Source organism: Fukomys damarensis, unplaced genomic scaffold, assembly GCF_012274545.1.
Source record: "Fukomys damarensis isolate Sample0158 unplaced genomic scaffold, DMR_v1.0_HiC HiC_scaffold_38, whole genome shotgun sequence".
NCBI lineage: Eukaryota > Metazoa > Chordata > Mammalia > Rodentia > Bathyergidae > Fukomys > Fukomys damarensis.
Genome location: NW_022900950.1, coordinates 31,272,959 through 31,286,864, shown reverse-complemented (window position 1 = coordinate 31,286,864; position 13,906 = coordinate 31,272,959). Strand labels below are relative to the sequence as shown.

Genomic DNA, 13,906 nt, shown 5'->3' with positions numbered 1-13,906 from the left:
ACCAGCTGACTCTAACCTCAAGCCTCTGACTTCAAGTGCAGAGCCCTTTCAACTAACACATATCTTCGTTTTCTTCAATACGTGAAGGTATTTTCTACATTTTTAAAGAATGTTCAAGTAGTGATTTGGCACAATATGGATGAAAAAGCTAGGAGGCCAATTTAAATATAATGCCAATGAAATTTAATATGGAAAATGCATTTCATAAACTAAGTATTAATAAACCCATATCTGAGATCTTAACCAAATATTCTCTAAATTATCAACCCTTTATCATAGTTAAAATTTAAAATAAGCCACCTCATTTCCAACATATTTCAACTTCAACTTAAAAATAATCAAGGATTACTGGGCAACAATTTTGTCTCTTAAACCTAACTCTTCACAGCCTGGTCTTCCTGTTTCTGAGGCAGGCAACACAGGTACCATCATGACTACTGAAATGAGCTAAGGAGCCTGAGTTTCTGTTTAATCATTAGCCCTATAACCCCATGCTGGTTATTTAACTTTTCCATAAATGGGAAAAACATCGAGATGGAAGAAGGGGGGAGCATTAAAAGAATTAAGATGTTATGGAAATGTACCGACTCTTCATGATGAATGTAATCAATGTGTACTTCAAACATGTACTAATACAAATTTGAAATATAAATGGAAAAAATACATCTATCTTGCAGGAAGATTAAACTGGTTTTCCCACTTGAATAAGTTCTCTCACTTTATAGTCATAGCTATGTGGCTGTCAGGTCATCTGTTTTTGGCTAGGAATAAGCCCCGTTGGCTTTCTCATGCACTGGCTTGTTCTAAAGCACATAGCTCAGAGGGGAGCAACCTATTAGAACAAGTAAATAGGAAGCAAACCCTCAGTCTGCTTGCTACAAGTCTGGGCAGCAGACAGTGACACACCTAGAGGCTGACATTTCTAAAGACAAGACACTTTCAGTACAGCTTCTAACCATAAATCCCTAGAATCCCTATTTTTTCTATCTATTTAAAGACAAAGTATAACTTTTGCCATATAAACAGACAAATTAACAAATAAAAAGCAGGACCAAAACTATAGTACCATGTTTAGAAGGCTTAGATTACGTAGCCTGATGCATAGCACAAATCTGGCTCATTCACTTTGACAAAGAACATGATGATTACACTTTGCTTCTCATATTCAGGGAATGTAGTGATAATGGAAGCTTTCACCTCCAATTTTATATTAATGGCTTTTCAAGAAAAACTGTGCTAAGTACTCTAAACACCAGGATTTATACTTAACTATGCAGAACAGTGTCAGCAAGCAAACCAGGGTCTAAAATACATTTAGATGAAGATTTTCAATGATCCATAAACTCTGAGCTCCAATCAAAATTCATTCTGTGATCCCATAAAACTTAACAAGTATGATGGTAAGAAATGAACAGCTGTGGACCAAATAACTCTTGAGGACCCAAGGAAAAACTGCAAGTCTTTTCATCTTACTTGTGGAGCAAATGTGATAAAAAATGGCACAAAAGATTTCAATTATAGAATGTTCCACTAGATTTTCTGGTTTGTCTTTACTATGTTTTGGTTTGTCTTTACTAGATATAAAGATTGAGATGCCTGACCATTTTCCACCAACATGAAGGAAAGCCCATTTCACAAAGCAAGGAGAAAATCAACAAGTAATCTACATTCATTCACCACATTCAATTTTATTTTTTGAAATATTATGGTTGTGAATTCACCAACTGCGAGTTCATAGGTACATAAAGTAGAGCAGGTACTCACAAAACCAATACCGTTAGCCTTGCGGGGGGTCAGTTTTCACTAAGGTGAAAACTATTCACTGTATTGCAGTCAAAGTTGGCCTTCCAAAGCTTGACTTGTAGTCAAAGTTGACATTCCAAACCCTGACTTCTCACATGTATATAAATTATGTGCCAAATTCGTCTCATCAGGTGACCTCTCTAGACTCCCACCTGGTAACACTAGTCAGATCTGCTTGGTCCCTACTGTGCAAGCTACTTCTCTGGAATTCTCTTTGCCTGGTCTGGTCATGGCCACCTTTTGCCTCAATTAACACCTAAACATAACCACTTTTATTTAAGCTCTTTCTGATGCTTATTACTCTGGCTCTTCCTTCCACTAAAGCCACACATAGGCATGGTTCCTTAAAGAACTCAAGAATTTTGTCCCAGGTCTGACTTCTCCTGGTCTGGCCCAGTCTCTACATTTAACAGACTACAGAGCTAAAGACATGAAACCACAAGTTTGTGGTTTTCAACTCAAAGCTTACAGAATAGTTATTTTGGCATTTCAAATTTGGGGTATTTAATTAAAAAAATACAGAGGCTATCTTTTATTCATTCATTTCATTTTTTTTTGAGCATTTTCTATGGGCCAGACACTGTTTTGGGAACTATGCATACATCAGCGAATATTGAGACAAAAATTTCTGTGCTCATGGAGTTTATGTTATAATGAGTTATAGTATATGGAGTGGGGAAGTAAGAAAATATGAAACACAATAAAGATAATCACAATAAATGTACATGTAATAAGTGTTATAGAAAAAGAAAGTAAAGGGAAAGGATCCTGGGGAAAGGGGTGCAATTTAAAAAGAGATAGAAAAGTTGGAAGAAATGATACCTGTCTTTCTGGATTTTCATAGCTCTTTTGCCTCACCAGATTACCAACTCTGAAAGCAAGGGCCAAATGAGATTCATTTCTGCTACCCTAGTACATGGAACAAAGTACAACCATAAGTAGCCACTGAAAAAAATGGATTCATTCTATGTATTTCCAAAGCAATGCTATTTGTAATAAATGGCTTATGAGATGGATGGCTAGTGAATAGATGTGGTATTTGGCACCAACAAAGCAGCATGCCTTATAGTAAAGCTCTTGGAATTCAACCTCATGGCATCCAAGACAATAATCTTACAACTTTTGCTCCACAAGAGTTCTGTGGGAAAAACAACCAAGGAAAATCTGAATCACTGTCTTATATTAGTATAACAAAATAAAAATGTCCTTTGATCAACTTCAAATGGGAAATAATCTTTTATTTTAGACTAACAAAAGAAAAGATAACAGATGGAGCAAGGGATAAATCTGATGAAGACAGCAGTGCCAAAGGCTCTTGGGGATAGAGAAACATAAATGAAATAGAATATAAAGCACAACCACTTTTACTGAGGCTCTTTCTGATGCTTGTTACTCTTCCACTAAAGCCACAGAGAGGCATGGTTCCTTGAAGCACTCAAGAATTTTGTCTTCTTGAAGTTTGTTGTATACTGTACTAGATCTCTTGAATTCACAAGCGTCTGCTGGTGAGTGTACAAAAGTCCTTCTCTGCCATTTGTCCTCCCTGCAGATAGTGCACTGATATTCAATCATGCATGTGTTCATTTGTTCAATGAATACATTTTAACAAAAGCCTACTGTGTGCCTGACCTAGCTTTAGGGCCTGAGGATCCAGAGGCACACAAGAACAAAAGCAAAGCCCTTGCTCTCAGAGAATTTATGGTTAGGAGGTGTTAGATAATAAACAAGTCAGAATATAATGTATTATTAGTTAACAATGAATGCTAGAAGAGATTAAGCAAAGATAGACAGAAAGTGATGGAGCTTTCTATCTGGGGGTGTACATGTTATTTTAAAGAAGCTGGTTAAATAAAGCAACTTTAAGATCTCTAAAATGGTCCTAAAGTTTTCACTTCCTGGTATTCAGACTCCTTGTTTAATTCCCCTCCTCTTGAGTTCATGACTAGCAAACAGAATCAAGCAGAAGTGACGGGTGTAATATTGACTTCACTCTTGAGTTTTCTAATACTATTAGATCACTTGCTCTGGGGAAGCCAGCTACCAGTGCATGGAGGCAGTCACCTGTGAGTGAGTTTGGAGGTGATCCTCCTCTGTGCCAGCCTAGTGTAGTCTGAAAGACACCCAGATTGCTGCCTTATCAGAGACTCTGAGTCAAAACCATCTAGCTAAGCTCCATGCACATTTCTGATCCACAGAAACTGGGAAATCATTGTTTGCAGGCATTAGGTTTTGGGGTAATTTGGTATGCAGTAATGGAAAACAAATACATTGGTTAAAGATGGTTCTTTTGAGCAAATGACCTTAGTAAGAAGCAGACTATGTGAAGATGTAAGGAAAGACAATTTCAGGGAAGTAAAGAACAAGTGGCCAAAGCCCTGAAATGAGAAGAAGTTAGGCATATATGAAAGAAGTGATAGCCAGAGTGACAAAGAGCCACAGGAGATAGTGTGGTAAGTCAGATGGGAGAAATCACACAAGCCAGCCCTGAGGAACACTCACAACAAGACACAACCAATACTGTGAACCAAAATTAGTTTAACCTGACTGACTTGAACCAAAACAAATAAAACAAGAGCAATAGCTAATGTCTGAGGATTTAAGTACATGAGGAATTCTAAGTGCTTTCTTTCATTTATTATTCACAATAACACCATTATATAGGTGTTATAACTAGCCAATTTTACAGATAAGGAAACTGGAGGCTCAAAATGGTTGAATCACTCACGTACAATCACATACTGGCTCTCTGACTTCAGACTCCCTATCCTTTGACTTTATACGATATTGGCTTAAAAGCAAGGTCCCTTGAGAGACAGTCAGTTCTCACATCACTGAAAAAGAGGAAAAAAACAGACTCAATCCAGAACAGCTGTTTAGGCCAACTGGTCCAATCTCTCCCTGATTAGACACTCCAGGCAGTTTGATTTTCTCTTGGAATTCTGTTAGTAGAACTGGTTGATTTATTATTTACATTTTTTCCCTCCAGGTTTGACCCAGGTCAGAAATGTAAAATTTAGAAAAGCACCACGGCAGTTTTCTTTTTGACATATTCTACAGGTACTGCATAACAAACAAGGAATTTATTGAGGAATAGAAATTAGATAAAATATCAATTTAGTCCATTTTATGCAGTTTTATGCTCACTGACCTACACTGAGCCCTGGCTTCCTACCAACATTCTAGATATCTGGCACCAGACCAAGTACCCATCTACTATAGAACTTGTTTTTCCTTCCTTATCTTGAAGCTTGGGGAAGATTATGAATGTTCTAAAAGTCTTGATTTCTTTTTGAGAAAAAGAGAAATACAATCCCTTTATCTTTGATTTTTAGCTATATCCTATTAACAGGAACTCTATTTCAAAATTTTTTCTTAAAGGCTTTAACAGACTGGGAATTTACCATTCTGGGGTCCTCAAACTGATATTACAGTGCTGACTTGGACTAAAGGAAGTCAAACAAAAATCACAGAATCTCTAACTTTTTTAAAAGTTTTCACTGAGAAATACAAACCAATGAGCTTGTTGGATATGATTAATAACATTATAAAAACAGCAGTACAGCTAACATTAACAGAGCATGTAGTATGAGCCAGAAACTGTCCTAAGAATTTTAAATGAATTATTCAAATTAATACTTCAACAGCCCTTTACAGTATGGTTATAGATGGGGAAATTCGAGAGAGGCCAAACATAGTTTAAAAGGCTCAAGGTCACAGTTTAATAGTCTAGAGCCAGACCAAAACCCTGACAATGATTCTAACTGTCCCTAACTCCTGTATTACACTAATTCTGTTATTTAGACTCAAAAGTTATCCAGGATCCTACTCCATCAAATTCTACTCCCAAGAAAGTAATACAGTCCACCCTCCATATCTGATGGTTCTACAAGAATGGACTGAACCAACAGTGGAAGGCAAAAAATTAATTGTCGACATTATTTCTTAAACAATGTAAAATCTTATATAGCATTCACATTTTAGTTCATATAATAAATCATTTAATGATTTAAAGTATATAGGAATATATGCATAGGCCCTATGCAAATACTATGCCATTTTATATCAGAGATTTGGACATCCTCAGATTTGGTATCTGAGGAAGACTAGGAACCAATCTCTGGGTGGACATCAGAGTATGATTATACTTGTTTTCTCAAAAATACTTTTTCCATGGGGCCGGTGACTTAGTTCAGTGGTTCCACCACCTGCCTTGCAAGTGCAAGCACCTGAGTTCCATCCCCAGAACAAAAAAAAAAAAAAAACCCAAAGCAAAACAAAACCAAACCAAACCTCTATTAAAAAACAGATTCACCCACTACAAACACACATATCAGCCAATATAAAACACACACACTCAACTTCAACGTTTTACTCTCTCACATGGTAACTCAATATTCTTTACTGTAATTAGTAGGCAAATGCATATATAGGTTACAGTTAAGTGATGTAAATTTTTAAAAAAATTTTTGGGTACTGGGAATCCAACTTGGGTCCTTGCGCTTGCAAGGCAGGTCACGGAACCATTGAGCTAATTCCCCAGCCCAAGTGATATAAATTTAAACACTAATAAAAACCACACATACAAATCTTAACTATAAAATTTATTCCTTCAAAAAGGTTCATAATTTTTGCTTTCTCACTGCTGAGTAACCTAAACTCATTTTTTAAAAAATCCTGGGCTTATTCTTACTTATCCTCAGTCTCTTGTTTCTTTGCTCAAACAGCTCCTCAGAAAAGACCTTAACTACTCAATCTCAGTGCCTTTTCCTCTTGGCCATTGTTCTTCTACTTCCTGCTTATATCATCCCCTGGAAGTGGATTGTATATTTATGCATTTGTTTACTATCTTTGTCTTTAGAAAAGAAGCTATGTGGGCCAACTTGTTCCCTTCTATATCCCTGGTTCTTAAACTATCCCTGCATATTACAGAACCAATCAATGAAATGTTCTATGTGAAGAGAGCAACTTTGTGAGAAATCAACAGCAGCAAGAGCTTATCTGCTCACTTCTGTATCCTGTCCTCACCCCCAATTTTCACATCTGTACCTCAACATTCTCATCTTAATAAAAGATGTGAATTATTTTGATAAGGGTGGTAAAGGAGATAAGGGTGGTTGAACCTGATTCCTATTAGCTCAGACTGGGGAAGAGGAGATGGTAAATCCTGCCTTACTGGTTTTGATTGTGAGGGAGTGACAGGAAATCCAAGGGGTAAATTAAATTAAGGTGGATATAGGGCCCCAAAGATCAGTGGGGTCATTTCCAACCCTTCTCTGACTCCTACATAGAATCTGTCCTTACTTTCTCTTTAAGCAATTTTCTGTATCTAATTTTTAATCTCCATTTCTACAACTACTTCTTTACATCACACTTGTATGATTACAAATGCCACCTAATTCACTGTCTTCCAACATTCCCTTCCACCCACCTGTTCTGCACACAGGTATGGGATGAAAAACTAAAACTTCATGGCATTTCCGAGCTCAAGTATCTTTAATGGCTTCTTTACACGAGAGAGGAAACCTATCTATTCTCACATACTGTATTTATTTTACCAGCCCATCAACTTTAATATTCCTTAAGTTCCAGGAAAGCAGACTGTGCCTGTCTTGTTTGCTATTCTCAGTGCCAAGGAAAGTGGCTGTCAGAGGGTGCTCATAAGACAGTCATTTTTCTAATGTGTCTATTTTCACTCTACTCATCATGCACATTAGGACACTTCACTGTAGATACAATTTGTCTTTTCATGTGTACAATTTGCTTGTCCTGTCCAAAACTACAAGACTTTTTAGGACAGTTTCATAATAGTCTCTTATTTCCAAAATTTCTCTGTACTGCACTATTAGGTTTATACTTGCTGTATAAACAATTTGAGGTTTCATAATCTAGATCAGGAGGTATTTCATTATTGAAAAAATATAGGTTCACACAGTTATTGTAACTGGACAGTTTAAAGTAGCAAAAGAAAAATTAACATTCAAAATTTGAGCAAAAAGGGGCTAAATCTGGAGTATTTATAGGTCCTTGAAAGCAGACTATTAGATTTTAGCAAATTCTTGAGGAGCCCAGTTTGAAAGGTATTAAAAAAAAGATCTAAGTCTAAATTATGTGAACCAGAAAAAGATGACTTCTGTCTAGTGATCTGGAGATTATCTTATTAACATGCTTAAAGGGAATGAAAAGGATGGGGAGCTGTGGGCATGAACTTGATATGCTTTCATATTTCTTGAAATGCTAGACACTGTGAGTCAGTACTACATGGATCACTTTTTATGTAGATATCTTTTAATCTCTATTCTTAGGTTCTATGAACCTGTGAGCATTGCCAATTAATTAGAGCACTTATGATAGATATATGCAATTTATAATTAACCAGTTTGTAAAGTGTTTTGAAGATGGAAAATGCTAGCAAGTACTTGGAAATATATATATTAAGTCTTTGGTATGTAATCATGTTATTTAATAACTGGCTTTTAAAAAGGCATAGTACTTTATAGCTGACCAGAATTTCAGATCCTGAATCATTAATATTGCATGGTTTGAGTAAAACACTGGTCAAATGACCTTTTTCAGCTTATATAAATAAATGACTTGTGTCCAACTCTCTTACCTAGCCCTTCCTTACATTAATTCAGCCTTTCCTTGGTCTGTATAATTTTCATGCAATGGTTCCTTCCACTCTTGGTTATATCTGCTCTGTCCTCAGCTTTTTTCTTTCACCCATTTATTTATCATCTGAGGGTGTGTTGCATGAAAACCATTATTTATGGCCACCCTAAACTAAACCATGATCAATGAGCATAAACTATGTGCAATTAAGCCATGAGATGTGGTGGTAGTCACAAGTAGATGCATTTCCCACATGTACTATTACTAATTATTTCAATACTACCATGGTCTTATACTTCTATGCCCACTAATGGAACTTTATTTACATCTCTTGACAAATCTTGGTTCAGAAGAATTAAAACTCCATACAAATAATCCTGTTTACTATTCATACATAAGCAATTTTTAGAAGAGGCAACAAAGTTTTTGATTCTTTCCACTAACTCCTTTTGGGCTTCCTTATATCTTCAAGTGCTAGTACCTCTGCACTGATATTAGCTTACCAGGATCTTCATCAGTCTAGGAAAATATTCTCCATCCTTGCCCTATGACTTTCATCTTTCTTTACTCTTGCTTCAATCTAAACCTACCTTTCTAATTTCCTTGTGTGTCTTTATTGGTGAACTCTAAGCCATTTCTCTGCAAAATTGTGCATTAAATTTTTACTCTTCTTGGGCACTCCAACTGACAGTTTTTTCTTGCCTAACTCTTAATTCTTCCCATTGAAAAGCTTGATGTCTATAACTCTTTCCACAATTTTCCTACTATCTTATCTAATTACTTTTAATACTGAGGTTGTCCAGCACTTGGTTCTTAGCCTACTTCTTTGTCATTCTAAAACTTTACAGATTTATATCATCTTATGGCAGGCAAGGACTCACAAAGTTTATTTCCAGCTCAGATCTATCTCTTCTGTGGCCTGTATCTCACATACTGCCTGTGATGTCCAAATGGAACTTTGACTCCTATTACCTTTTCCACTTTCCATCCTATTTTACCCTTTACACGTTTTTAGAAACTGAGCCTCAAATGTAGGTAGGAATTATGTTGTCTCATTTAAATACCCAATTCCTGAGGTCTATCAATTCAAATCCAATTTACACAATTCTAAAATACTAGCTCAAATCCATCCTCTTTTCCTTATCACTCAGGCCACTTTAACTGTGGTTTGTCTGTCTGCTTCTACTCTGGATGCCCCATAATTCACCTCTCCCTCCGTAAGGTAATTAATGTGTCATTCCCATTGTACTTAAGAATTCAACCTCCTTAACACCTCCGGCTCTTCATCCCATTGAATCCAAAGGTCAGGCCCTTCTCCTTGCCTATTATGCTACAAACATGCAAATCTTTTTTCAATGTTTTTAATTTCTCAAATCACTAATTTTCTGCTTCTAGACCTCTGCACATGTTACTATCCCAGAATGCATTTTCCTCTCATACTGCACAGCTTACTTCTTTTCTTCTTATAATCTCTGGAAAGACCTTCCCTAATTTCTGTGCCTACAGCAGATTCCTTCCATGTTTTCTGTCTTGACCCCTCATTTGATTCTTTTACAGAATTACAACAGTTTCAATGTTGTTCCCCCTCCCCCTCCGGACCTATTGTAGCTCATTCACTAACATATCTATCCATTAAGGCCTAGTATAAAACAAATACCGAATAAATTCAGAAATGTCTTTAAAAGAAGTGGACTGTGTATAGGAATGTAGGCTTTGTGGAAGGCTAGAACAGGCTGACTTGGGTGACTGAAAGACTATGCCATAACTACCTACATTCATCCAGAATTTACTAAGAGTCCAATACTTGTCAGGTGTTGTGCTAGTTATTTGGTTCATATTGATGAGCAAATTGATAGAGTGGATAGACAGCATAAGCCCTGTCAACAGCATAGTAAATATCAAGGTCAAAACCACAAGAGTGTAATGAGAGCTCACAAAAGTACTCAAACTAGGTCGGGGTGTCTGACAACTGCTTTGCCTTAAGACTGTACCACAAAGAGGGAATAGTAGCAATAAAGGCCTCTAAGCACAAAGTACTAAGGATGAGGTGTTTGGATTTAAGGACAGATATTTAGGGTGAATTAAGAACCATGTTAGGATAGGATAGTTCTGAGACTAGGTTGAAGAGGTAAGCAGGATGGCTCTCTTGGATGTGATTCACTAATACTTCCAAATATGTCATTTCTCCACTTGCAATCTTCCTCATCATCCTTACTTTCTCTCAAAGATAATGCTTCTTCTATGAAACCCTAGGCTATATTAAGACATCCACATAACAACTTAAAATGTAATCTGGTCATCTGAGCTTTTTCCTCATAGAATAAAATCTCTTGGCTTACTCAGGTCAAGACTAAATATTTTATTAGTGTCTTGAAATTTAAGCAGTAAAGTGGTATTTATCCTATTAATTTTACCAAGTTGGAGCTTGACACTACCTAGAATTCCTACAAAACCTGAATTCTAACAGCTCTTTGAAATTATTCCCAATCCACCAATCATTGGAAAGGATTTTCATTACTAAACAGTCTACCAAGAAGTCAAGTCCCCATCTCAATTGTCTTTCCTTCTTTTCTAAACTCCACTCTACTGGGTCATTTTCTAGTGCATTTTCCTTTTTCTCTATGACCACAGCCAGACAGGGAATGATATTCTTTTCAATCCCCATGATTGAAGTCCTTCTATAGGCCCCTGATTTCTTTATTGTTTCCTCACTTTCAGTGTTGTTCAATTAAGAGTCAAGGGGGACCATCACTGAAAATCATTAGGTTGCAAGGAATAGAAACCACTCAAAGAAATTTAAACAAAACAGGGAATTTATTAGATGAATATACATGTTCTTGTTGGGATTGCAATAGCTGTAATGGGTCAATAGCTAGAACCACATTTTGCTAAAGGATAGAGCATGCTATAATTCTTGTATCCTGCATAAGGGGCTAGAATGTGGATTCACTTCTGCTTGCTTTTTGCTCCTTATAGTCCTTTATGCTGGCCTCAAATTTGTCAAGCACATGCTGGCAGACATTCATGAGCTCACTCAGGCCTCTCTGAAATGGCTCAACAGCTGGAAGAGTGCCTCGAGTCTGAATACGCAAATTAATTTTGCTCTCTGAAGGATGAGTCGTAGTGTAACCACAAAACTCCACTTCTGGATTCTTCATGATCATGTACCGCAGAGCATTTCCTAGGGTATGGTCCTCCTCGTGCAATACAAATGTCACACAGTGTCTATCTGTTCCAGCTGCCTGGACCATTTCCAAGGCTGTCTTCCTCTCGCCTTCAGCCATTGAGGTCTTCAGTCCAGATATTTTTCTACACACATATTTTTTATAAAAATGAGATTATACTGAATAGTTTTGTGACTAGCTTTTTTTCATTTACTATACTGCAATTCCACCCCAGTCACAAAGAACTATCACCCTCTCATTTTCCTGTCTCCATTACTTTTACCCATAAATCACTTATGGCTCCAGTTTCTCCTTACTCCACTTGACCATCCACATTTCCCACAACAGGAGTCTTCTTAGCAAAACACAAACTTAAATGTATGCAAAAATACTGTTTTGGTAGTACAAGAAAGGGATAGGATTAAGGTAGGACCCTCTGCAAGATGAAAAGTGTTTTGAAAGGCGTGGAAAAACAGTTTGTTTTAATATAAAAATAGAAATTACAGACCAATCAACGTGCAGGGCCCAACTATGGCTTCCATTTGCAAGAGGTAAGGAAGGTAGGAAGTGGAAGGTGTGAAACGAGTCTAGCAGGAGGGAGGAAACTTAACGCTTAGAGCTTTAAGAGCAGTCTGCACAGAGAAGATGGAGAGCAGTAGTTACAGGGTCTTCAGCCTGACTCCACACGTTAGCACCAATCCTCAGGCACCGGGGCCTGGTCGTGACTTCACACGGTGCAATTCTAATGGGGGTGGGCAGTCTGGGACTTGACTCTGGTCTCCCAACTTGTCTTCCATGTAAACACATTCATGTCTCCACTGCCCCTCTTCCCAAACAGGCCCCGGCCACCTATCTTTCCTCCTCTCCTCTCAAGGCTCCGAGTTAGGCCCCTGCCAGGCCCGGCCGCGTGCCCCTCGGCCACTCGCTCCCCTGGCCCGGCGCAGCCCGACCGCCCAGCTCCACCCGTCTCCTCCGCCGTTACCTCTCCAGCTCCTGGTCCTCTTCCATCGCGGAGCAGCTTCCGGGATCCTTAAACAATGCTGGCAGAACACAGGATCTGTCCCATATCGCGAAACGCGCGAGCAAAGCAGGAAGGAACCACCGACGGAAGAAGCGGGGCGGAGCCGCAATGGCGCCGCAAGGCCCGGAGGAGGGGCGGGGTGTCAAGGCCCCGCCCCTGAGTCCGCCCCCAAGCGAGGCAGGGTAGCGCGACTGCGCTCTCACCTGGCGCTGCCCGCAAACTCACCTGAAGCTGCAGAGTGCTACACCTGGGCCCCACCCGAGGCCCGGCCAGGCCTGCGTGTGCCTGAGCTGTGTCTTCCCCACCCAAGTGATAGCGACTGGAGCGGGACTCACCTGTTCTAGTCACTGCCCTTCTCGGGGCCAGGGTCAGGCCTTTTTTCGACTTACAGCCAGACCCGTTGGGGGCTGAGCTGTTCTGAGCGGGCCTTCCCCAGGATCCTCGTCTTCACCGGTCTTTCACCGTGGGACACCTGGGTTAGGCTGTACTTGATGAAAACTCCTCAAAAAGGGAAGGGGTAACTTGCGAAGAAATGAATTTCATATAGAACAGTAGAGTTTAATAAGGCGGTATTTATCTCACTAGGTTTTCGCAGCTACACATCTCAAGTGGATCCAAAAACAGGAGTCTTTTTCTCTCGGGAGACTGAACGATGGGAAGAAACCCACCACTTTCTTTCCTAGGATACTCCGCACTCGTGGAGTGCGCCTCCCCCTCAGTGGACTTTCTTCCCTTTTCCCTTTGGCCGCTTGCATCTCATCGGGGGTTAGGGGTCCGGGGTCTCATTTGTTCCTGGCTCCTGCCCCAAGCCTTCAGGTGTTCCTCCTCTGCGATCGCCGTTCTCCGCCCTCCTGACCCCGGCCGGTCCTGGCCCTGCCCCGCTGTCCTCCATCCCAACACACCTACACTGCTGGGTTCCTGCGCCACCTGTTCTCCCCCACCCATTCTGAGACGTTTCCTCCCCGCCCAGCTGTTCCACACTCCTAGCGGCGGCCGCGAGTGCGCACCGAGACTTCTCTGGCGTGTCCTGCAGGGGAATCAGGCGAGCAGTGGGGACAGCCCAGAGCTGATGGGGGAGGGCAGGAGGCGCGGGGCGGAGTGGGCTCACTCTAACCTGGGAGCGACGGTCCGTCCTGGCCCGCCCTCTGAGCTCTAGGATAGGTGAGACAGGCCTCTGGCCCGCCCCTTTCCCACCCTGCGCCGCCTCCTATTGGCCCAGGTGCGTGTCGGGTTGGGCCGCTGGGCCCGGGCGTTCGCCCCCGGGAAGACAGCAGGGGCGGTTGAGAAGTGAAGTCTTGGCCGGAGTTTG

The 13,906-nt window shown here is 39.9% G+C and overlaps 3 protein-coding genes across 4 annotated transcripts in view; 1 reads left to right on the top strand and 2 right to left on the bottom strand.

The window, feature by feature from the left end:
* LOC117284593 (protein POLR1D-like) overlaps positions 1-13,672 on the bottom strand; it is a 54,073-nt gene extending 40,401 nt beyond the window's left edge. The window contains exon 1 of one of the 2 annotated variants that reach the window (XM_033759906.1): positions 12,933-13,672. Coding sequence is in view for 1 of the 2 variants with exons in the window: in XM_033759905.1 (XP_033615796.1) it covers positions 12,559-12,584 (26 nt within the window). In the remaining variant the exon portion in view is untranslated. Of the gene's footprint in view, positions 1-12,558; positions 12,635-12,932 lie in introns of those variants that run through there. The other variant, XM_033759905.1, reaches the window with a different exon arrangement.
* LOC104862119 (DNA-directed RNA polymerases I and III subunit RPAC2) lies at positions 11,228-12,641 on the bottom strand. The gene is made up of 2 exons (XM_010623838.3): positions 12,559-12,641; positions 11,228-11,721 (listed from the first exon to the last, which is right to left on the bottom strand). The coding sequence occupies exons 1-2, from the start codon at positions 12,582-12,584 to the stop codon at positions 11,346-11,348; spliced, it is 402 nt and encodes a 133-aa protein (XP_010622140.1). The 5' UTR covers positions 12,585-12,641; the 3' UTR covers positions 11,228-11,345.
* A 67-nt stretch (positions 13,673-13,739) lies between the features above and the next one.
* The window catches only part of Lnx2 (ligand of numb-protein X 2), a 93,321-nt gene continuing 93,154 nt past the window's right edge, over positions 13,740-13,906 (top strand). Inside the window, exon 1 of the mRNA XM_010623837.1 lies at positions 13,740-13,758. The gene's annotated coding sequence lies outside the window, so the exon portion shown is untranslated. The remainder of the gene's footprint in view (positions 13,759-13,906) is intronic.

What these genes read in the sequence shown, in the direction of transcription:
- LOC104862119 (XM_010623838.3), bottom strand. Translation starts at nt 12,584, where the DNA reads ATGGAAGAGGACCAGGAGCTGGAGAG. An exon ending in GAGGACCAGGAGCTGGAGAG is followed by an intron (nt 11,722 to 12,558) that starts GTAACGGCGGAG and finishes ATATGTGTGTAG; the next exon opens with AAAAATATCTGGACTGAAGA.